At 40.6% G+C, this 26,224-nt stretch overlaps 1 protein-coding gene across 2 annotated transcripts in view; it reads right to left on the bottom strand.

The window, feature by feature from the left end:
• The window catches only part of TOX2 (TOX high mobility group box family member 2), a 108,334-nt gene that overhangs the window by 27,123 nt on the left and 54,987 nt on the right, over window positions 1-26,224 (bottom strand). For both annotated transcript variants that reach the window (XM_083147661.1, XM_083147662.1), the window contains exon 3: window positions 22,616-22,861. In XM_083147661.1, coding sequence (XP_083003787.1) covers window positions 22,616-22,861 — 246 coding nt within the window. The remainder of the gene's footprint in view (window positions 1-22,615; window positions 22,862-26,224) is intronic.

Below are 26,224 nucleotides of genomic sequence, written 5' to 3'. Positions count from 1 at the left end.
AGTGATATTTTAATTACCCTATTAATATATACACACTGTTTTGTACAGTCAACCTCTCCAAGAGCGTCAGACAAATGCTTTATTTAATGAACTGACTCATTAGAAAGAAGTTTTAAATTCTTTTACCAGTTTCTATTATACTATGTCTGCCAAAGGCTCCTCCTGAAACAGTTGTTTCCCGCTCCCAGATAATGAGCCTTCATGTTTATTTAGCAGCTGCAAGAAAACAATATTTGGATGTGAATTCAGTTTATCCCTGGTGTTCATCAGTTTAATTAACCAGCAAGAACTTTAGCAATCTTTCCACAAGAGAGATAGACATGGAACTATCTGTATGCAAACGGTTACTTTAAGAAACCCTTAGAGGCATTAGTAAACCCTGGACAAAGGACACATCAGGGTCCTTCACCTACTTATTTCAGCATGGGTAACTTACAGCTTTTTCCCAGTGGGAACCTGAAGCAAGTTTAGGTTATGGGTGAGGATAGTATTCGTGGGGGTATGGATCATCATAGGGTCCAGAAATTAGGTCAACAGTGTCTAGATCGACACCACAGGGTCGACATGCACAAGGTCGACATGGGAAAAGGGTTGAAACAAGGTTTTTGGCAATTTGTAAATTTGACCACATGGGCCCCCAATTCATGTAGTGTGTACTGTCACTTCACTTGCCATGCTTTGGGTCAGGTTTTACTTTAACAATTCCCAATCATAGTCCAGTTGGAATGAAGATAATGAAGCATGAAAAAGTTTTCAAAAAGTTAAAATCTCATGTTGACCTTGTGTCAAGCTATTGTCCAAGTTGACTTGGCTGTCCACTAATCCATGTTGACCCAATGCACAGATCACATTTGTGTTACAAAAATTTTTTTATTAACAAAATGGTTCACATCATTTCTTGAATCACGGACCCCGAGTTTAAGCATTTTATCAAGACACCCTTAGTTCAAAAGTTGCTTGTAGATAAATTAAATAAAAATATATTCAAATAAGTAACGTGTGCCTATCTTTTCACCCTTAGGTTTAGTTATGTGGTGATGGACATAGTTGTGGTTCTAATTGCCCACATAGTTTAGAACTGGCAGTCACCAGCACCAGTTTTGCCTATCACTTTGAGCATATATAATGTTCATGGTCCTGGACCATGAACCCGAGGCACCCATGTAAGTGTTCCAAGGCACCCAAGGGAACCCCCCAGGGTGCCTTGATGCACAGTTTGGGAACCACTGCATTAACAAGTGGGTTCAATTCAAATTTGAATGAGACTTCAGCCTAAATAAATGAGACTTCAGCCTAAATAAAGGGCCTATTGAATAATAATCTTGTAGTGCTATTCCCATAAGAAGGCATTACTCCATAGTTTGGAAATGCTTATCTATCTTGTGAAGCTGGCCCTTTTTATAATGTAAAGACACGCATTAATAAAAGCGAACAGATAGCCTACAAAAAAAAAAAGTTTTTTTTTTTTTTGGTTCCTGATCCAATAAAAAAAAAAATCATTATAATAAAATATATATTTTTAGAATGATCTTGTATTTCAAGTCAGGTAAGGGGCATACACATGGAGCAATTTTAGCCTGTCTTCATAGTGATCTGACAAAATCACTTAGAAAGAAAGCACGGATCGCTCAGTGTGTATGCATGAGCGATGTACATGTAGTCAAGATCTAGTCAAATAGCCGGCCTGTGCTAACCAGAATGCTGGTTAGCATAGATAACCCATACACACAATACTACATGTGTATGGGTGATCTAGCCGCTGGCATGTTCAAGGGAAATCATCCTTCCCTAAAACACGGAGGGGCATACGCGTAAAGAGCAAAATTGACCTAAGTTAAAAATTCAGAGCTTAATGAGACTGGTTCCTGAATAGCGGCTGCTAGAAAACGGAATAGTCAGTTCCCATAAACAAACATGCAAAATACAAAAGATTAAGCAGCGCTTAGAATTAAAAAATGAATTACTAAGTCATTGTGTTTAATAACTAAAGCAACTTATAGAACCCACACATTTCTGTATGGATATTAACATGTTCACAAACATGTGATAACATAACACCTGCACTGGATTATGACAGGTATTACCCCATATGGATGGGGGTGACCATGTTGTATTACTCCACAGGAGGAGGGAATCAGGGATATATACCCAATTCGTCCAAGATAGTAGATCCTCACTCTGTATACGTTATCTGTAACCAAGTGGGTAGGACTCCCATTACAATGTTAAATTAAGGGGTCCAGTTGTTGAAAACGATGTTGGTAAATGTAAGTCCAGTGAGTAGGCAGGTAAACAGGTCCAGTGGTAACTAAGGCACTACCAATGCATATCGCTGCAAGGCTCTGTCAGCTTTGTCAAAGCTGGTTCTACTACCTCGGTACTGCTCTCACAGGCAGAGAGTAGCATCGAGCACAGGATGGGTGTGTTCTGCTACATCTGAGAGGAATCTTTTAAAATTTAAAAAAAGACTTAGATCCAACTGTAGATGAGCCCCAAAGCAGTTAGTAAGAGCTAATATACTTGGTAAAGTGCTGGGAAATGGTGCTGATGATTCAATGTAAATGTATCTATTTCTCATTCCTTTTTTCCCCTAAAAATGTGTAATGTGAGCTAGGTGAAATGAGGGAGATGGCTAGACTAATGAGGGAGAGAGGGAGATTGCTGTTATTTCAGGGAGTCTCCTGCAGAATGCAGGCGGGTAGGCAGTTATGAGTTAAGGTGGTCATGGCTGGAGGTATCAAATCTGGCAGTTTGAAATAATGCGGTATGGCCTTCAGTAAATGGTAAGGTTTACAACCACACTAATAACCATACATATTGTTTGGTGAAACCACACTTTAGTAGAACTCCCTCATAATATGATATTACATTTGGAAATATATTCCCAATAAAATAATTATAATTATTTTTATTATTATTATTATTATTATTATTGTCCTTTATTTATATGGTGCCACAAGACATCTGCAGCACATAATTATAGAGTACATTGATACATAATAAATAAGCAAAACAAAGACTTAAGCCTCGCACACACAGGGCGACATGTGCCGCATGCTGAGCGAGCTTCCTAAGAAAAGATCACTCAGCGCACATCATTGCACATGTGCGATGTGTGCTGAATGATCTGTGCAGAGCAGTGTTTTGCCCACGCTTATAGGCAAAACACTGTGATCTAAGTGCATGCACTGTCTATCTCTGCAGGCGATGGTGATGCCTGGGTGTACACACAGAGTGATCCGTGCTTCACTTCTAAGCAATCTAGTCAGATCAGTTAGAAATAGGGCTTTAATAACACCGTGTGTATGCCCCATTACAGTTGAGTATAATAGAGGACAAGTACAGTGTACATAGTGTTCCCGCTAGGCTGTTTTAGCGGGGCGCTACGCCCTGCCCGATTTCTAAAGGGCAAAATGCGCCCTGCCCCTCCAGCAGCGCCCGCTAAAAGAGCCTGCTGCCTGACTAATGTTGTGCCAGGGGAAGCTCCAGGCACCGCAATCTCGGCGGTGCTAGGCTTCCCCGGCAGCTCACGGACTTCGGCGGGGCCAGACGGAGGAAGCCCGGGCACGCCCGCTTTGGTGATGCGGCGGCACGGGCACGCCTCCTCTGGTGACGCGGCGGCCCGGGCACGCCTCCTCTGGTGAGGCGGCGGCCCGGGCACGCCTCCTCTGGTGACGCGGCGGCCTGGGCACGCCTCCTCTGGTGATGCGGCGGCCCGGGCACGCCTCCTCTGGTGACGCGGCGGCCCGGGCACGCCTCCTTTGGTGACGCGGCGGCCTGGGACCGCCTACAACGATGACGTCGGCGGGCCCGGTCCGCCCCCATCCCGTACAGCGGCGCCCTGCCCCCAAAAATTCCTAGGGGGAACACTAGTACATATACATAGTTGCATCAGCAGATGACACTGAAATAAGTATCCGAGTGGCAGAAAACCACATGATTTGGTACCATCAATAATGGTTTAAGCAAGAGAAAGAAGAGTACATGAGGAAAGAAGACCCTGTTCCTGAGAGCTTACATTCTAAACAATCATACAGACTTCTTAGCATGAGACATGAAGAGTCACCCATGATTTTTATTCATTGTCCATTTATCTAAATTTTACAGCTGATAATATTTTTAACATAGATTTTGGAATGTAATGACTGACACAGTCTTGCATAGCAATAAAGCTGCCCTTTTTCTAAATAATGTAATGAGGTTGCACCTATTACATTGTGATTTCATTATTTGTTTTCTGAAGGAATTAATGAAATTTATAATTCATGGGGAATTTGGCCATATAAACCACTCGTGTATTCCAAAACTGTATTTGCATATAATCATACCTCCCAACTTACAGAGAGACAGAGGAGGGAAGCCCCCAGCCCCATGGCTGCAGGAATAGACACTGTGCGCATGCTCACAGCGTTTATTCCCCACTGCTCAGCAGCTGACAGGGGGACTCCCAACAGCCCCCCCTCGCCGCGGGACACTGCCAGCCGCGGGAGGGACGCAGGAATGTCCCTGAAAACCGCGACATTCCCACGGTAATCGGGACTGTTGGGAGGTATGATATAATAATGGCAATTGAATCATATTGTAAGGATAGTAAGGATAAGAGCACGGAAATAAGTCAAAGAAATTTAGAACAAGAAGGGAATTATAATATAGATGGTTAGGTGGGGATGGCAGAGCTCACACGACGATAAGATACCATGTAAGAACATAGCAAAAACATATCTGTAACGTTATGAAATAGTATGCATTGTGAATACAAACTGTAAAGAAACTTTTGTATGTATTGGAAAAAATGTAAAATAAAGTTGAATAAAAAAAAAAATCATATTGGCGACTTTAATACATTTTTCTTTCAGAATCTTGTGTGTAACAATTGTCCTGTCTGGCAGGTAAGGGGTTACTGGAATGAGGGAGTATATTTGTCTTGTTGAGAGTGTACTGTATATACGAAGCCTGTCATTGTGCTCACTAGCAAGTTATAAATGACCCTCACTACTCAGGGCTGTTCATGCAAATCCAAACAAATGCAAATTCTCTCCATAATGAAACATATTGAATAAATATTGTAATAAGATTCCTCAGGAAAATGCAAAATTTATGGCAGAAATTTGATATTTCCAAGCCTGGGTAATTCCAGGACCTTACCAGGAGCAGCTTACTCTTTTAACACTTAATTTACTGGAGCAAGTTTAAGGGATTGATGGTTATTAAATTAAACTCAACCACTCAAAATGGTGGCTACAATGCAAGAATAGCAATAATCTATACACAGTTTTTTCCTGTTTTTACATTTACTTCAGTCATCGACACGCTCAAAAATATAATACACTCATATATAATACAGACCAAACAAATAATATATTAAAGGCGAAAATATAAATATATATGTATTTTTCTCTTCTTGGCCGCCCTCATTCATCATCATGTACGTGTGAAACCTCTTTCCCCAGAGATGATAAAAGAATTGAATTTTTTTTTCTCTTATCGGTCATCTATTTTCCCAGCTCAAGCCATTACTCTCTCCCCCGCGGTTGCTGGGCAACAAGAAATATTAATAGTTGCCTTTATTAGCTTAGCTGTAGCGGGCTCGGCTCCGGGACGAGAAAATTGGAAACATAAACGTGTTACATAAATCTCTCAACCTTTCAGGCTCAGCGTTAGTCTCTGTTTTCATAATGATTTATGGAAGCAATGGTTCATTTATGAGAAAAAGGAGTGTGAAATAAGAAAATGGAACATTACCCCCAAAAGACTGTTTGAAAATAAATAATTGTGGCTGAGCAGTTGGATATATGGAGAAGCAACGGAGGGTCTTATTTTTTATTTTTTTCAATGCATTTTTGGAAATTTAAAAGAACAGTAATTCTTTTGGGTTATTGGTTTCAGGAGTTTATGGCCATATTAAAGGGTCAGTTTCATGTAGGAAAAACCTGAGTTAATGACAGTCCTTTGTTTAATGGATTGAAATATTTGTCAGGTGTAGGAACAAAACTGCCTTATGGCAAGAAGATTTTTCATTTCAGGGTCAGTCCTTATGTAGGATGGAAAGTCAGAGACACATTAAATGTGTCAGGTCTGAGTGACAATAAATAATCACTTATTGGCAAAAATTACAGTGTCTTCCGTACATGACATGTAAAATGTTATCAAAGGTTAAACCCCATAAAATATGACCTTACAACTCTGACATGTGAAAATGTCACAATATGGAGAAACGATAGCCTTATAGCAGGAGTGAGCTTAATGGCTCTAGTCAGTTGTGTATGTAGTAAGTGTGGCAATTGTGATCCTCATCTACTGCATTGGAGTCTTTGGAACCTAATATAAAGACTCTCCTTGGTTACCAGTGTTAAATGAAAGATGACATCAGGGTAAGACTACTGACACAACAAATATTTGCTATCACTTGCATGTATAGCAATGGGCGTTCTAAACCCAATCTCACCACCAAAACCATCACTATTTACTGTATCTATACAGGGCTGCATGGCAGAATATTCCAAGTAGGAAAAGTGCAAGTGTTATCTGGATGGCTGACAGACAATGTCCAGGTTGACAGGTCAATGCAACATGGTCGACATAGATATGGCCAACATGAACAAAAGTTTGACACACGCAAAAGGGCAAAATGGCATGAAATGGTCAACGTGAGTTTTTATTTTTTTTACTTTTCCATACTTTACCATCCACATGGACTATGACTGTGAATGATTCAGTGTGCCGAGCACCGTGGTAACGGAGCGAGACACCTGGTCCAAAGCATGGAAGGGAGTGAAGCGAGCCAAGCGAAGGGACGCTGTACATTAATTGGGAGTCCATGTCCTCAGGTGTCGAAAAAAAAAAGTGAAAACCTCATGTCATCCTTTTCATGTATTGATCTTTTACACCTTTTTTTGTGTTGACCTTTTGCTTGTGTCCCCCATTTTCCTTGTGTAACACCCATCGCAAATAGATGTACCGGGAGAGATCTATAAAGCCTTCTAAAGAGTGACAAGAAAAAAAAAAAAGCAGAGACGCAAACAATAGCTATAAATGAGCTTTTACCTATTATGTGATAGAATGTACTTAATAATTCTTGCTACACACTGATTGTTTAGTATGGGCAACTTCTCCAAGTAATTCTTAGTTTGGAGGACAGGTAATCAGGACTAGTGCAGAGGGCTGGAGCCTATTAGTTTGTGTGTGTGTGCGTGTGTGTGTGTTACTGGTTTTAAGTTCTCTTACATTATCGGATCCAGAAATGTGCACAAATGACATACTAAGCAAACCATAAACTAAGTGTGGAATATAATTTCATGCTGTAAAAATAAATCAATTTTCTCTGTAACACCAGAAGCTATACACATAATAGCACGGAATATGAATTACCTTGGAACTAAATTCATTTTAATGAGCTGACTTCTGAGGATATTTCTTTGTCTTTCAAAAAAATTCCAAGCCAACGTGTATCACACAAATCATCCAGTTTGATAAACCAAAATGTCAGACACTGCATAAAATAACACACATCTTTCACACACATACAGTGCAGTAGATAGCTAACGGGTATTGTGATGGATTCATCGTTATATTCCATATACAGTATGTGTTTTACTGCAGGTTAGCTGCTATAATTGTGTATGTGGGGGAGGGAAATTATGTTTCCATGCAGTAAGGTACATTACACTTTACATGGAAACTTGTTTTGCTGATACAAAAAATAAACTAATAAAATTAGAATGCTAAGCGCTGAGCATACTTACATGTTAACTGTTGCAGTGATCACGCAGAAGCAACATGGAACTAAGATCAGATACTTTGTATACTTTTCTATCAATCAAAAATAACATAACAAACTAAAATAACAATAGCAAAGTGCGCTTATAACAAAGATTCCATCTTTGCCAACAATACATTATATCAAAGGGAAAATGGGGCATTAAGCAATAAAGTGTAAGGTGATAATGGGCCAGCCAGTTGGCTCCAAACTGCCATTTTTTAAACCCAGTCTTAACTTGCTCTGTTATCACCTTCTACTTTATCACTTAATACATCTGCCACATTTTCCTATGTGATTACTTGTTTGGAAAACATTTACTTTTTATGCCGTTCTAGCAGAGGTGTTTTGGTAATGTAATGTAAGCATGTTACAGGTTTAATGTCGTAGAGTGCTCTGTTCCATTCGTATCCAGCTAGACATTTGGAAGCTATCACATATTACTAAGGCTGCTATAGTATGTAGGGGAAAAAGTGCTAAGTGATATATTCATATCTTCTGAATTTTTTGGGGGAGAACTAATAGTATTATTGGAATGCACTATGGATAATACAAGCACGATATTACTAAATGTGAATAAATCGAAATAAATAATTCAAAGAAAATAATGTGAACACAAATTCTATAAAAGGCTACATTTCTCTTTAATGGCAAACATTGCTAATGATCACTATTAACATTGTATATGAAGTAATATCATTGTGAATTTACTAAACCACTCTCATATTCTTGACCTTGCAACAATACTAATGTGAAATGACATCTACATTGCAATAAGTGAGGCATACTATCCGAGGACAGGAAAATCATGGAAATGCTAAATAAGCAAGGTTATTATCATTAATGTCATTTTACTCACTAGACTATCTCTATTGCAGCCTCTCATTGTATTATTTTATACAAAACCTGCTTGCGGATCAGGCTAAGATTTAATATCTTCTATGTCAAAAACTTCTTTCTTGATAGAACATCTTCTTTGACAGAACACATCTACAACCAGGTATAACGTGCTAGCTACTACAACACAAACTAATGAAAATCTCTACCTTTGCATTAATGAATGAGCTGACTCAAAAATAATATAGATTTCAGAAGCTTTAATATATACCCATTTGGATCTTTCAAAAAGGCTGTAAGCCAGCAATATATATTTTTAGGTGTTGTAATAAGTTTGCCAAACTTCTATTACAGTATAACCTTTCTGTGTAAATAACCTCCATTATACCAAGGGTACTTGTTTCCTAGAACGGCCACAATCGTGAGTGATCGTGGCTCTTAATTAAGGGACACGATCCTCACGATGTGGCCGATTTTTTACATTTTTTTGCCTTTGATTGACAGAAATCGGGTCAATCGGTCGGTCGCGACCAATTAAAATCGGCCGCGATGCGACCGACCGATTGACCCGATTTTTCCATAGACTTCAATGTTAAAAAATCTTTTAACATTGAAATCGGGAGGATCGTGTCGGTCTTGTGCCATTATAATGGCACAAGATGAGATGGACTTGATTAAGTCCATCTCACATAGGGAAAATTGATAAAAAAGGTGAAATGGGTCAATATGACCCATTTCACATTTTTTATGTGCCCGCCATGACCCCACGATAGACGTGAACCCGAAGCGTGGCGAGCGCAGCGAGCCCGCGAGGGGCGGCGGTACGCGTCCTCCGACCTTTTCATTCCCCTACTATCCACTAGGGCGTGGAGTGAGAATATAATAGTGTGGCGAGCGCAGCGAGCCACCGAGCCCGAAGCGTGGCGAGCGCAGCGAGCCCCGCGAGGGGACGCGTATACCTGTGAAGTTATACGCGTCCCCTCGCGGGGCTCGCTGCGCTCGCCACGCTTCGGGCTCGGTGGCTCGCTGCGCTCGCCACACTATTCTATTCTCACTCCACGCCCTAGTGGATAGTAGGGGAATGAAAAGGTCGGAGGACGCGTACCGCCGCCCCTCGCGGGCTCGCTGCGCTCGCCACGCTTCGGGTTCACGTCTATCGTGGGGTCTAGCACACTTAGTAACATTTGGGGGGGCAATTAAAAAAAATCTGGTGAAAAAATAAAAAAATCGGGTGAAAAATCGGCCGATCGGATCGGTCGCATCGCATGCGACCAAATCGCATGCGATGCGACCGATCCGATTTTTTATCTTCCGACCACAACGATCTAAATCGTTGTGGCCGTGCTAGGAAACAAGTACCATACCAAGTATGTTAAACCAGTCTGTATTTGCTACAGTACCTTTATTTATGGCCATTTTCAGACTTCTGAATAAATAGTTGGCCAGTCCATTCCTTACAAGTGTTTTGATTGCCTCGATATTGTTCTAGATTTGGAATCCTATAATAACTCATAGCATTGTTGAATTGGTCCAGCATATCTAATGTTCCATCTCTTATACATGTTAGCTGCAGGCTTTGAGACCTTGACCAATGGCTTAGGTGAGCAGTGCCAGCACTACATGTGCAAGGTGGGCATTAGAAGTGCCAAGTTTGAGGCACCCACTTGGTGATTAGAGACAGTAGTCTAATACAGAACATTGCTAAAAGCAACACTGGCATGGCTGCAAGAGTAGCTCAGAAGAATGGAAAACATTAGCTGAGAAATGTGACAGAGGTGACCTTGCACATATGTGAAAAAATGGTACACATATTAAAATCATGAAAGTACTGTTATTATAATAGGGGAGACAAACAATATTGGTCAAGTCTTTATGGCCTAGGACAGAGGTTCTCAAACTGTGTGCCTAGGAACCCAGGGGTGATGCAAGGCTCTTGTAGGGGTACCTTGGGTTGGCGGTTCAGGACCAAATCAAATTATACATTATTTATGGTCAAAGGGATAGGCAAAACCAGTGCTAGTGGCTACCAGTCATAGAACATGTGGGCAAATCAGGTTCTAATTTGAATGTTTTTTTAAATATACCAATAATAAACTTTTATTCTAGGAATTCTATAAAAACATGATGTATACACTAGGGCCCTGTGATTAAAGAAAGTTTGGGAACTACTGACCTAGGACATCCCTGGAAATTAGGACAGTGAGCAAGTATGCACATGCAGCAGGCCTAACTAAGCCAAACACTGACTGCTTATCTAAAGTAAGTCATATAGTTAAACCCCTTTAACCTGATTTTTAAATGGAACTTGATGAATTACTTTGCTTTCTGGGTCAGTATTGTTGTTTCAACCCACATGTGAGAAAGCGACCACCCTAAATAGAACTGAATTACTCATGGCATATAGTATATAGTTTAGCAATACTATGGTATTACATGGAATCAAACTTAATGTAATTCACAATTCTCTTTCATGTGACTTAACTGATTTGTGCTGAAATATTTGTCTTCAGGGTAGAAATGGTAGGGAGTAGAAATATACTCATTTGAAGCGTATTTTGAAATGATTCTAAGACTAGGCTCCAAAAACCTTTTTACACTAACCAAGAGGATGCGGGTGTTCATTTTAATCTTTATTGGATGGAGTTTGATGGTAAACGAAACAGTTCTCATCTCTGCTCACTGTAATTTATAGCAGCCAAAAGCCCCATTTGTAAAAGCAAGCAATAAACCAGAAAAATAGACTGTTTTCCAAGGCCTGCTCAAAGAGTACATGATTTTCGAATCCAAGAAGCTGCTTAATAAATCCTAATTCCCCCTCCCACCCCGATTACTTCCCCTGACTGTATTTTAAAATCTGATTTACACATATATTATTTCGGTACTTATGTAGTAACTGGGCTGCCGATTTTGAAATCGGGTCCATCGCATCGCATCGCACCCGACCATATCGCATGCGATGCGATGCGATGCGATGCGATGCGATGGACCCGATTTTTCCATAGGATTCAATGTTAAAATGGACTCTGTCCATTTTAACATAGAATTCAATGGGAAAAGGGGTCCTTTTCATACCCCTACTATCCAAGTGGGCATGGAGTTGGATATAAACCTGTGGCGAGCGTAGCGAGCCACCGAGCCCGAAGCGTGGCGAGCGTAGCGAGCCCCGCGAGGGGACACAGAATACCGTCCCCTCGCTGGGCTCGCTTCGCTCGCCACGCTTCGGGCTCGGTGGCTCGCTACGCTCGCCACAGGTTTATATCCAACTCCATGCCCACTTGGATAGTAGGGGTATGAAAAGGACCCATTTTTCCCATTGAATTCCATGTTAAAATGGACTCAGTCCATTTTAACATTGAATCCTATGGAAAAATCGGGTCATCGCATCGCATCGCATCGCATGGTCGTATGCGATGCGATGCGATATCGCATCGCATCGCATCGGATTGTATGCCTTAACTTAAGGCATACAATCAAAAAATCGGCAGCCCAGATACTACATAAGTACCATTATTTCTGCTGGAGAATGAAGAGAATAAATGATTATGGTCTGAAAATAGGGTCAAATACAGTAGTAGCAGGAGGGGTATGGGATTTAATGTAAGGTCTTTAAGATATCTAGCATTAGCATACTGTTTATATTCCTTTACTGGGAACTGTAGTATCACATTATAAAATCACTGAGATGGTGGATTTCTCATGGTATTGACATAGGAAGGTGTCCTATAAAGCAATAAGAAGGGCTATGGTTTCTTATTCAGCAAATTAGGTGGGTAGTCCTGGTAGCATTATTAGCACAGCTGGTGCAAAGAATAAGCTGCTGTTTGATAGGGTTACATGTATATAATGTACTAATATATATAACAGATGCTCATGGAAGGCACCAACATCTCCTTAATGTTATTTCTGCTAATATTCAAAGCTTAAGGTGGCCAAACACATGAATTAACATTTTTTTAAATTGTAGTTATATTAATATAAACTAAATTGACCTTTTAACTAAGAAATAACAATTTCTAGGTCAAAAGTTCATAGTTACGGATTTGTTTTGTCAGCCATTTGTGCCAGAAACGTTTGCTGTTGATTGTGTTATGTTTTATCTCCATCCTCCCCCCTCATTTGCTGGCAGCTGTTCCTTAAGGCCAGTGTTGCTCTTTACAAAGGAAACATTCTGCAAGCATTCTAATAACACAGCAATAAAACATGGCTCCTGCAGCTAGGGATTTGGTAAGAGTAAGGGCAATGCACTGTTATCGGAAACGTTTCTGGTACTGAGGCAGGGTCAGCTAGGCAATTTTTGTCTGATGTTCTCAAGACACCAAAGCAGTTTAATGAAGTTGCTACTTGAAAGTGTTCCTGTCAAATGGGATTGAACATTCTCTGGATTGACTCAAATTTCATTGCTATTTAAGATCGTAACTCCAAATAATACTTCAGGCTATTGATAAGCGCTTGAAGACACACCCATATGGAGCTAATTGTCTGTTCTTTTCCTAGTGGTTACTAGTAGCCAACGGGGACTGAATTCCATGTTACATTAATACAGTTGATAATCCAGGAGCATGTGGATGAGTCCTGAGGGATTATACAGTATATGCAATAGAAAATGAGAGGTTTAATGCACTGAGTCTAGTTAGTATTGAGTGTATGATATGTCCACATAACCAGCATAGATCAATAGATCTGTTTGCTTCTCAGTATCTGGGACTACTGAGGCAATGACTTGGCTGATTTATGGTGCAATACTCCCACAAAAGAGCATGGAAGAGCATTGCATGGACAATTAAACACTCCAAGAGCTGATAAACATGACTCCTAACGGGGACTAATAAAACAACATTCTGTTCACAAGGTTTTTGGATTTCTATTTACCCAATTCCTTTCCAATACCAAGTTCAAGTTAAGCATGTTAATAGAGCAATAAAATGTCTGGTAAACATTCACTTAGAAGTTACAACACTGTGTTAAGCCCCGTACACACTGGGCGACATTCAGCATGAAAGCCACCCAGTGTCTACGGGGGAACCGGTGAGCTCTGCTGTGCAATCCCGCATCATAGCTGCCGGCCGCCGCTCATCTGCTGGTATTACCAGCAGATGAGCGACGGAGAGGACAGCATTCCATAGGGTCCAACTATGGAAAGCCATCCACCCCCGGAGAAAATGGCTGAGCAGGGGGGAAAATGGTGAGGCAATGTTGGTATAGTTTCATATTGGTATCATTTCATATTGATATTGGTAAAGTGACAGAGTGGAACGTTTTGCTCGGAAGGTCAGTCTAGACCAGGGCTGGGCAACACCGGCCCTCCAGATGTTAGTGAACTACACATCCCAGGATGCTTTGCATTAATTTTGCTATGTGGCCATGCTGAAACTGATGCAAGGCATGCTGGGATGTGTAGTTCATCAACCTTTGGAGGGCCGGTGTTGCCCAGCCCTGGTCTAGACTGTAGGGGTGAAAGTCTTTTTAGGGGAAGACCAGTAATGAGGCTATTACAGAAAGTAATGTTTGTCTTGTGTGAAGTACTGGCATATTCTGGACATGTTTCTTAGATGTATATAATATGATATAGATACAGATTAAATGTAAAGGCCACCATACACTAGTTTGATTTGGATAAGGATAAGTCAGACCTGATTTCTCTTGAACTCCCCTGGCAGCTCCCCAGGAGGGCTCACATATCTTTTGTCACTCGATGGGCCATTTTTAATATTCAATAAATCGTGTGCGATTTACCACATGTAACTCCCTGGCAGGTGAATTTAAAAAAAAAACCTATCCAAAAGAATAGGAGGCTGCAGATAGGTGTCAAGCAGCATCAGATGTACTGCTGGCGGGTTGACTTACCTTATGTGTAGCCTATTCAACCTCAGGTCAGATGTCACGGTCTGATCTGCCGGAATCAGGTAAAAAATGGGCCAAATCATATAGTGTATGGGGGGCCTTAGGGCACAAAGTACAGGCAGCAAGTTTGAGGAATAAGGTTTGCTTTGTTGTCAACATAAATAAAGATGTCAGTTCAGTAACTACTATTGGCTAATGGGAATAACAATAGCTCTATTTTTTAAAGATTGAGCTTGAGGTGGCAGAGCAAATAGCACCATTGAACCCTGTTAAAACAGAAATAACGCATCAATAATTCTATACTTTTGTTATACTCTGTTTTCTGAAATATTGTTATTTATTGCTGCAGGTGGCGTTAGCTTGTTGCACAAGGTACTAGCCATGGCGTATGAGGCCTACCCTTTGCGCTAAGTAGCAGGTGTTTGTTAGAAGAAGCAGCCATTTTGTTGAATCATGACTTGCATAATAACATTATAAAATGGCTGATCATTCAGAACAGTGCTGTAAAGGTGATTTCTCATAGAGAATTGTTTTTGGTTTTAGAAGCTTAAGAATGTGATGTTGACATTATAATGGAGCAAGGACAGAAAGCTAGTCTCCACAAACTGAATAATATGGGAACAGGGCCACACATGCGTAGACCCCAAGGCCACTGAATCTTTGCTTAGTTACAATGAAGTTGGGTGTTGGGTTAATTATGACATCATGATTGAAAGTAGAGCTTTCCAATAAGACTCAATGCTTATGAGTAATTAATTAATTAATGTGATTAAGGCAGTGGTTCCCAAACTGTGTGCCGTGGCTCCCTGGGGTGCTTTGGGACACATGCAGGGGTGCCACGGCTTGGTGGTCCAGGACCAACTCAAATTATTAATGGTTAATTATTTATGAGCAAAACCAGTGCTGGTGGCTGCCAATCATAGAATGTGTACAAACAGAAGCCCTTTACCACATAACTGCCACTAAGAATCGCATATAAACCCAATCAATTAATTTTTTTTGGACCTAGGGGTGCCGTGAAAAACATTCTGATTCTCTAGGGTGCCGTGAATCAAAAAAGATTGGGAACCCCTTGATTAAGGTTTAAATATCAGAGTTAGAGAAGGAGGAGAGAGGCAGTTGAGGAAGAACAAGCAAGCACAGGGGGCTGGAGGTAACTATGAAGGAGGTTTAATCATGGCTGATCACTGTCCTTGAAAGGTGTCCATTTTGATTTGATTTAGAATTACTGTTTAAGTATTAGATAATCAATTTTATGTTTCTTGTGTTAGTCTGCATTTGCAAATACCTGTAATGAAGCTATTCTGTGAGTAAAGCATTGTCATACATTTTATAACAAGGTTGTGTTGGTGTGCAATCATTTCAGCTTTGCCGTTATATTTAAAGGTAATAAAGTAAATATATACAAGTTTGGGTTATCAATCAAATCTTTGCGTTATCAACCCCCAGAATGCCCACAGTGTGTAACTATGGGGTGGTTATTGAGGGGTGTGGGTGGCCAGCGTCTAGCACATAGACATGCCTACTTTTCTGGGAGGCCAGAAGCACCAATTGTTTTTCATCGGCCTTTCCCGGAGCGCAGAGAAGTGTGGTCTATGTGGAGTATGGCGATTAGCAGGAGTCGCTTAATCTATATCTAGAGTTTGGTTAAGGTGCAGTGCAGCAATAACCGAAGTTAATGACGAAGTTGCTGAGAGAAGTTGCTGCAGATACTTATATTTTATTTCTGCTATTATACAACATATGTAGCTGACAAGATAACAAACTGGTTTGATGATGTTTTCTCCTACGACTAATTGCTATGAACTTCAGCAAGCAGTTACTGTGCTAGCAGCATACGGGTAATACATACTCAGAATGTGGCCAGAGGGTGCTTTCAGAGACTATATTAGTGTTTGTGCAAATTGCCAATAATTAGAAGCAACAAACTCTCATGAATACTTGTTACCCACCAATCAATGGCTCCTGTAGTTACATCTCCTCTCCGTCACATAAAAAGGTGAATATGTCAGAAACAATACAGGTTTTGTAGAGTAAATGTGAAACATGTTTATTTAAATTAGCTTGGTCCTACAGTTGTGTTTTATCAATCTAAAAATAACTGAATAAAGGTCATTCTTGGATTTTAGAGCTCTGAATTATTATTGAAAGTACAAACTGTATAAAAGGATTTTTAAGTGCTTCATAAGATAAAATGTAATCTGCAGATTTTGAAATTAAGAAGGTTTAATACATTGAAGTGAAGAATAACTCCAGACATATACAATGACATAACCTTTAATAGCAGTAAACTGGGGAGTTCTATTGAAGATGGGATGTTGCCCATAGCAACAAAACAGAATCTACTTATTTATTTAGCACCTTTTAGAAGATAATAGATAGAATCTGATTGGTTGCCCATAGCAACATCCCATCTTCAGTAGAACTACCACTAGTAAATAAACCCCTATAAATGGGTGAAATTGTATTGATGTGTTTTCAGTATGTTCAGCTGGTAAATTTGTTGGTTCTCGGTATTAGGGGAACTACAGTATGGTTGTTAATGAGCCTTGAATAGACAATAATTTAGATGTTGATGTCAAATGTAGACAAATAGTGACAATCGTGTCCGGTATGATATCCCTATAAACTGTGGTTTCACTTGTCTGCTGATTTTCCTGAAAGCTCTCACATAAAGTCAGTGCAGAGCTTGTGAATGGTTGCCCCCCCCCCCCCCCCCCCCATCTATACTGCAACCCAAGTCCACAATAATATACAACATGGCAGTGGGTAACAGGGAGAGGCAGAAGGTGGCAGGGAGAGGCAGGGGGACACAGGGAAAACTTGTGGGTGACAGGAAGAGAGTGACTGGGCCCCTTAATACTCATGGGCCCCAGTGCAGTGGACCTGCTGCACCAATAGTAGTTCCACCTGTGCATAAAGTTTTCATTTTACTGAGGTTCTAAACCACCAGCACTTGGTGAATCTGTGATGATACCCTCCACATGAATAGATGCCCACTGCCTGTCTCATGTCCAGTGGGTGGCATGTCCAGATTTTAGTGATTGTATTAATTCTCATTTGTATAAAATCATGTAAAGATTGCATTATCAGACAGCACGGATTAACAGTATTTGAATAATTATTCATGTCACAAATGTGCTCAATTGTATTTGAATTCAGTTAAGCCAATAGGAAAAAAAATAATAAACATGGATTTCCTAAATGGAAACTTGTGATGCAAAGAGGCAAGAAGGAATCATGCAAATTCATAACATGCGATCTGTCCTGCAAAGCTTGATTTGCCAAACATGCCCCATCAGACATTAGGTCCATTCTCTCCTTCAATCACCAATCAGCAGAGAACACTCATACATATGCATTGGAGACAATTAGGCTGAGGACACTGCAGCTTGAAAATCAGCTCATATAATAAACATTTCTTCCCTGTCTTTTTTAATTTAATTTTTCTTTAACATTTGATATCTTTGCTATGACTTCAAAATGTTTTGGGGAAAAAAGCTGCCTGCTGGTTGCTACAAGTGTGTGAAATGCACCATCTGCCTCCATATGTTAACTGGATCCAGTTACACACATCCGGGAGATAATAGAACATTTCCGATTAAGTATGTCCTTACGTGCACGTCATCATATATAGGGGCAGATTTATTAAGCTTGGAGAAGAGATAAACTGGAGATAAAGCGGAGAAAAGGTAAAAGGAGATAAAGCACCAGCCAATCAGCTGTGTTTGAAAAAGACAGTTGGGAGTTGATTGGCTGGTGCTTTATCTCCTTTTACCTTTTCTCAGCTTTATCTCCAGTTTATCTCTTCTCCAAGCTTAATAAATCTGCCCCATAGGCCCTTATTCAGATCAGATTGCAGTATAAATTTGTTCTCAAAATGGGCAAAACCATGTGCACTGCAGGTGAAGCAGATGTAACATGGGCAGAGAGAGAGTTAGATTTGTGTGAGTTATTTTGTTTCTGTGCAGAGTAAATACTGGCTGCATTATTTTTACACTGCAATTTAGATTTCAGTTTCAACACGCCCCACCCAAATTTAACTCTATCTGCACATGTTACATCTGCCCCTCCTGCAGTGCACATGGTTTTGCCCATTTTGAGAACAAATTTGTACTGCGATCAGATCTGAATAAGGACAATAGTGTATGTGCCCCTGCAACCTATTGTATGTTGGCAAAACTATTCAATACATGAGGGACCCAATGGCCCTGAATAGATCGGCCATCAAACAGACACTTACCGGGAAAGAGAATGAAAATAACATAAATAACGAACAACGAGTTGCGAAACACTTCGCCTTGAAGAAACATAAGTTATCAGATCTAAGGCACAATTCTAAGAGGAGACAGAGCAGCTAAATTGTTAAGACTTTAATCAAGATGGATACATCGTCTTAACACTGTTAAACCTAATGGAATTAATGACCGATTACCACTAACAGTGTTTCTATAGAATCTCCACAGCTACGAACACTTGTGACCATAGCGTCATATCATTTAAGGCGGTCCCTCTTATAGTAATCAGAATATTTTTTATCTCAAACCCAGCTTGTATTATGATAGGGAGTAACCAATATACACCATTGGAACATGGAGTTTAGTTGAGTCAGTGGCACTCTATTTAGGGATAAAATATCAAAAGTTTCGGACCAATATACATCCAGGTATCCGCAATGAGCACAGTCTGTTTTTGAACAGATACCTTAATTAGCAAAAAGCAACTGATAATAGGGGATACGCTTTAATTGACATACACATTACACTCAGCGAGGTACATAACATAGGGATATATATTTACTGTAGGCACCAGCAAGTTCATACTGTTTATTTCTTTACAACAACATAACTGTAGCTGGGATCCCACTATTTAATTGTCATTCATTTTAATTGGCATTAATTATGCACTTTATACTCTGTATTTTATTTAATATACTGTCTTAACATGCAATAGTTTATTTTTTTTCCCACATTTAATCTTCATTGTCATGATACTTGTGTATTATCCCGGCACCAGCATGCGCAACGTAGTTGGCGTAGTCAGAGCTACACAGCCAGCATCAGCCAGTGTAGTCGTAGTAAGGCAGCGTAGCAAGCGTAGTGTAAAGTAACAAATAAAGCTGCCGGACGGACGCTGACAGAGAGGCGCTCCGTGTTAGTTCAACGCGTGAGCGTCTCATATGCACGAGCGTCCCAGACACTCTGCGGCTGTGGATGCAAACCCTGCCTGTCTCTGCTTCAGTGAGACGGACAGGGTTAGGGGGTGTGGCGCACGTGTGTCTTGTGCACAAAAAAAGGACAGGACGCATTTGCCAATGCTCCATGTCAAATTCTGGCAAATGCCTCCATTTCAAACCCCCACTATCCACGTCAGCCCGAAGCATGGCGAGCGGACACATTACACGTCCCCCCAACCTGTTCATACCCCCACTATCCACGTAGAAAAACAAGCCCGAAGCGTGGCGAGGAGATGAGGATTACTTCACACGTATTCTGTGTCCGCTCGCTATGCTTCCAGCTCATTTTCCGCTGCACTTGCCACGCTTCGGGCTCGGTCGCTCGCCACACTTTAGAAAATCAACTCTACGCCGACGTGGATAGTGGGGGTATGAACAGGTCGGGAGGACGAGTACAGCGTCCCCTCACGGGGCTCACTACCCTAACCAAGTTTCGGCCTGACGTGGATAGTGGGGGTGTTTCAGGAACACATTCACACCTGTCATGTCAGGCAGGTTAAAATGGTCAATGGCATAACACTGCGAATGTAGTGACTATGCTGGCTGCGGGAACACGACACTGATACTGACTGGGACATTGACTACGTGGCTATGGGAACACTACGCTTTTCGATTCTGACAGGGATACTATGCTAACTACGTAATGGGCACCGTGATAATACACAAGTGCCTTTGTCATTGATGTAACACTGTGCGTGTACACCTATGCCTTTCCAGCCTTCCAGAGCCTAACTGGGAGCCAGACCAATAATTATGAAGCCAGCTTGCGTTTAAGCCATGGCCATGGGAAAGCCTGGCAATGACTTTCGCCCTATTGTAAAATCCGCTTTCTGAGAAACTTCCACTTCCGGTCTTCGGCATCCCGGGCGGCCTGGATCGCAGAGAATGAAGACGGTGACTGGCAGCTTATTTAAGGTAGGCGCTGTTTTGTGTTTTTCTTATTCACCTTAACCTTGACAAAGGGGTGTGCCATTCCCAAAACGTTGGTTTGGGCATTTTGTTATGCTTTCAATTATACTTTTCTACAAAAATCATCTCAGAGTGCCACCATTTATTCTAAGCTACTTTTAATATATATAAATATATATATATATATATATATATATATTGCAGACATAAAAATAAAACTTATAGCATGCATAATGCTAAAAAAAAGTCTAACGCTGCTCCTCGCCTCAATGAGGGAAATTCAAGTGTGCCCAAGGAGCAAATCAAGTGTTGCTCCATTTGGGTGCACACCAATATTACAGTTATGTTGTTCCATCATTTTGATGGGCTGGTAACTATTCATTAGATAAAGCTGAATAAGAAAGTAGAAATTACCCTTAATTTAATACACAAGGTTGCCCTGGTTAGATCTGCTCAATATGTATTACTTGGTCACATTAAGGTACCAAAGTAACTACTGACCTAATAGATAACACAGTCCAAAATAAGTTATTTTTAATGGAGCAACCTCTACTATTTTCTTTTCCGTTATGATGAGGCAGTCCATCTGCATATAAGCCAGGATTTTCTACCATGCTAAATGAGTTGCTAATGGCAAGATTACAATATCATATTTGTTTAATTGAATTAGATACTTATTAACAGTGAAACAAGTGTATAATTGTTCAATAAGCTGGCATGTCATTTCCTTGTACACTGATATATGATGCTGGGCTTAACCAAATGCCCATCCAGTTTCTCCTCAGCAATCAAATGTTTTATCATCATTTTGGACAACGTAATAGGCAGTATTTTGTGAGCTGTGACAGTAGTGAGCAGTGCTGACTGCTCGCTGTCACAGCTCGCACAGTCAGTATTCAACTGAACCCCCTTCACACACCGTTTTCCACCTCACTGGGTTTTTACAGCGACGTGGAAACAGCATGTGCGGCCAGGGCCGGTGTTAGGCTTCTCAGCACCCTAGGCAAAACTTCAACCTACTGCCCTCCATACTGCAGCCAATACCCACTTTCTAACCCCTTAAGGCATACTTGCCTAACATTCTGGAATGGCAGGGAGGCTCCCAAAAAGTGGGTGGTCCTCTCAGCCCCCAGGACGGTGGTCAAGTCCCTCGCTTTCGCTGAAGGCATCCCTTTGAAACCCATGACAGAGTGCAAGGAGGAGGAGGCAGCAAAGTAGGGAAGTATGCCTCAAGGGAAAGTATGGCGGTGAGGTCTTAGAAGTTCCACAGCAGCCACCTGCATTATCTACAATGAGGATCCTCATAGACATCCTTGATTTGTTTGATAGGCAGTCAATACCGTGGGCGAGCGGTGACAGCGAACAGGGCTTCCTGCTCACTGTCACCACTCACCCTGTCTATTATTCAACTGACCCCCCTCATACGCCGATTTCCCCCTCGCTCCATTTTTTGAGCGAGGGGGAATCGGCGTATGCAGCTGCAGAAGCAGCAAAACCTGCAGCTAAATGCAGCGGGTTTGCTGTTTGGGGGAATCCTCGCTGATTCTCCCGGAACGTTGAATAGGGCTAGCGGCTGGCAAGGGGGTTAATCAGCGTGGTTGATTAACCGCCTCGCCGGCCGCTGTGAGCGGCATTGAATACTGACCACAGACGGTGCCCTCCAAGAACCCGGCATTCAAATATAACAAGAAAGTAGAACGGCGGCACTCGCTCTCAACAATGAACTGAGACCACACGCAGCTACTGAGTGGTCTCAGTTCATTGTTGAGAGCGAGTGCCGCCGTTCTACTTTCTTGTTATATATATATATATATATATATATATTATTATATATATTAAACTGCACATTTCTAATTAAAAATAATTCACGACCCATCAAGGTGAAACCTTTCAAGAATACAATATGGCTGTATAGAATGGGAAGACTTGTTTGTAGAGAGGTACTGCAGCTGAACTTAAGAGGACATTATAACATACTGTACCAAGCTAATGTAAAGGCCGTACACATTCCAGCTATATAACAATTGTGGACTTACCGTTGGCAGCTGAGAGGAGAGAAGATGTCCTTCCTGACTCAACATGTTAGAGACCATGATTGCAGGTAGGTCCATATTCTGGTATGAGTAAGCCGGTATTAGGCTGTTTGGAGGGAGGCTGTGACACAGTGAATGATATCCAGACTCATGGTCAACCAAGTGCATGAGAGAGTGCTCCGGTAAATTTGGTGGCGTGATGGGAGGGATCTCATAGTCTTCATTGTTTTCGCTCTGATTGTTGTATGTCTGAAAATAATAAAAGCATAATCAAATATAAACATTTTTAAGTTTCTTTACACGTACAATGTTTTTTTTATTCATAGTCAACATTTTGAATGTAAAATACTGTGGCATTTAAAAACTCAAGGGTTGTAGCTACAAATTACATTTTATATGTCTATATATCTTTCCTCTCAAAATTTTACACAGTGTATCCAGTAAGAATTCACAGTGCTTTAATTTTTCCACATTTTTCTATGTTACAGCGTTATTCCAAAGTAGAATAAATTCATTTTTTCCCCTCAAAATTCTACACACAACACCCTATTATAACAACGTGAAAAAGTTTTGGAGATTTTTGTAAATGTATTACAAATAAAAAACTAAGAAATCACATGTACATAAGTACTCACAGCCTTTGCTCAATACTTTGTTAATGCACATTTGGCAGCAATTACAGCATAAAATCTTTTTGAATATGATGCCACAAGCTTGGTACACCTATCTTTGGGCAGTTTTGCCCATATCTCTTTGCAGCACCTTCAAGCTCCATCAGGTTGGACAGCAAAAGTCGGTGTACAGGCTGCTATTTCCATATCTCGCCAGAGATGTTTAATCGGATTCAAGTCTGTAAATTCTGTCTCAAAAACAGAATCAGCTAACTGAATGAAGGATTGAAGATTCCCAAATAAACTACTGATAATCAGAGCCTGCCAATCGGATTGGAACTGTTGTGTAGATGTATGGCCCTCATACTGTAAATCAATGGCACATGTAAATAGACAGCGACTATACAAGATACTTGCCTACACAAATAAAGAGGTGACATTAAGGACATGTAAACCTGAAAAATGTATATGTGTATATATATATATATATATATATATATATATATATATATATATATACTATTACAAAGACAAAATGTTTATAAGCTTTGCAGAAAATGGAAAAATCAAAGACACAGCAGGTACCATGTGTAACCATGCAAACATCATTTTTCTTACAAGCCAGGTGGACTATAGCAAATTGTGTCTGTCCCATTACAATTGGGCACTTTTGGAGGCAGTAAATGTTATCTCATATGTGCAGGCTTACCCTACCATCTCTATAAACCAAGACACAATGAATTTCACAGGTTCTTGCCTGACGTCAAGCCTGCATTTATTTATTTATAAACAGTTTCTTATATAGCACATACATATTCCGCAGCGCTTTACAGAGAATATTTCAACAATTACATCAGTCCCTACCCAGTGGAGTTTACAATCTATATTCCTACCACATGTATACACACACACAAACATTCTAGGGTTCAATTTTGTTGGACGCCAATTAGCCTGTCAGCATATTTTTGGATTGTGGGAGGAAACCGGAGTACCGGAGTACCTGGAGGAAACCCACGCAAGCACGGGGAGAATATACAAACTCAGCACAGTTAGGGCCAAGGTGGGAATAGAACCCATGACCTCAGAATTGTGAGGCAGTAATGCTAACCATTATACCATCCGTGCTGCCCCTGCAGTTCACCTGAAACCTGTGTAATACCTGAGTGTCCTAGTTTAAAGGGATAGGTAATACATGAGTGTCCCGGTTTAAAGGGATCGTATGGAATGCCTACATATGTCAGTGAATGGTTTGTCATCTTATTCCCCAGGTCCAAACTAATTGATATGCTTTGGTGTGGTTCTGTTTCTTTAAGCCAGTGAACCAGTACTTAATCTATGGTGGAAGCATCATTTATATTTAAATTATGTGTGGTTCCTAAGCCAAATAATGCAAAGCAAGTATTTCATACAGTATTTATTTGGAAGTCAGTGTAGAAGAAGAGAAGACCTTGCCGAGGTTATTTATATATATATATATATATATATATATATATATATATATATATATATATATATATATATATATATATATATATATACATATATAGTCACTCTATTACACTTTTGTTACTATAGCAGCTCTGGTAGGAAATTAATATTTCACAGTATCCAGGAAGTGAACAAACAAATGAAAAAAAATAATAATATAATAATATTGCAAAGCATTGTGGGAATATCTGCACATTCATTGCCCATAATAGAAATGCAAATTAAGCGTTATCAGCTCCATGTTGGTGCTGTCAGAGTAACTCAACACTACTATAGAATGGGGATCTTAATAATGTGCCTATTGTGACAGCTGCACATTCATTTTGGAGATAATTACCTCCTGGAAAAAAACTGGAATCTGTTGGCTTGCTTTATTAGGTGTAAAGAGTACATGTTTGAGGAAAAAAAATTAGATTTAACTAGATTGTATAAAAAGTGAAAAATATGTTTTTTCATAGTTCTGCCTGATTACATAAAATCACTTATTTCTGTCTTTGACAAGGGCTCCCTATGCTCCCAACACTTTTGTAGAGTTCTTCACATCTGATTTGACTATCATTGAGTTTAACATGGATCATATTAATTAATATATAATATGTATATGATGCATAGATAAAAAAATGTCCATTAACTTTATATGACAACAAATGAATTCTATTCTCGCAACCTCTACACCAGTCCAACAATCTCAGCAGGTCACAGCAACCTGTGCTGCCAAACATCTGTAAAGTCTCTGATAATGATAATGATAATAACCAGTAACTGTCACACAGTGACAGTTACTGGTTATCCAGACACTGATCTGTATAAGTGCAATTTACCCTTGTACACAACACCACACAGATCCTTTTTGTGTTGTGACATTGGATCTGATGCAGAGAGGAAATACATCGGCAATATGTTGCTCTTGAGAATTGCCTGCACGGGAAACAAATATTATTCCCCTCTGTGCATCTTGAGGAGCGTCCATCCCCTTTGAGCTTGTTTTGTGACCTGAATGTCTACGCTATTCTAGCACTCCCTGTACTTTCCTTATGAGAAACCATGGTACTTGTTTCCTAGCACGGCCACAATCACGGGCATCGGGTGTAATTTTTAGTGGTCTGCGACGCGACCGACGCGATGCCCCCGATTTTCCCATTGAAATGCATTGAAAAAAGTCAATATCGCGTCGGTCGCGTCGTATGCGGCTAAAAAAGGCTTAAATGGTCCAGACACGATGCCCCCGATTTCCCCATAGGGAACAATGTTAAATGCCTCAATTTACCCGTGATGCCCCCGATTTCCCATAGGAATCAATGTTAAATGGCTTAATTTACCCAAATCATCATAGGGAACAATGGTAAATGGGCCAGAAAACCCCAAAAACACCCCTGAACAGTGAAATGTCCCCACAAAAGTAGTTGACGCCACCCCACGATCAACGCGAACCCGAAAAGCGTGGCGAGCGCAGCGGCGGTACGCGTCCTCCGACCTTTTCATACCCCCACTATCCACATCGGCGTGGAGTTGA

This window comes from Crinia signifera, chromosome 6 (assembly GCF_055691185.1).
Source record: "Crinia signifera chromosome 6, ASM5569118v1, whole genome shotgun sequence".
In the NCBI taxonomy this organism is placed as follows: domain Eukaryota; kingdom Metazoa; phylum Chordata; class Amphibia; order Anura; family Myobatrachidae; genus Crinia; species Crinia signifera.
The sequence above is the reverse complement of the archived record's forward strand: the minus strand, read 5'-3'. Positions and strand labels throughout refer to the sequence as shown.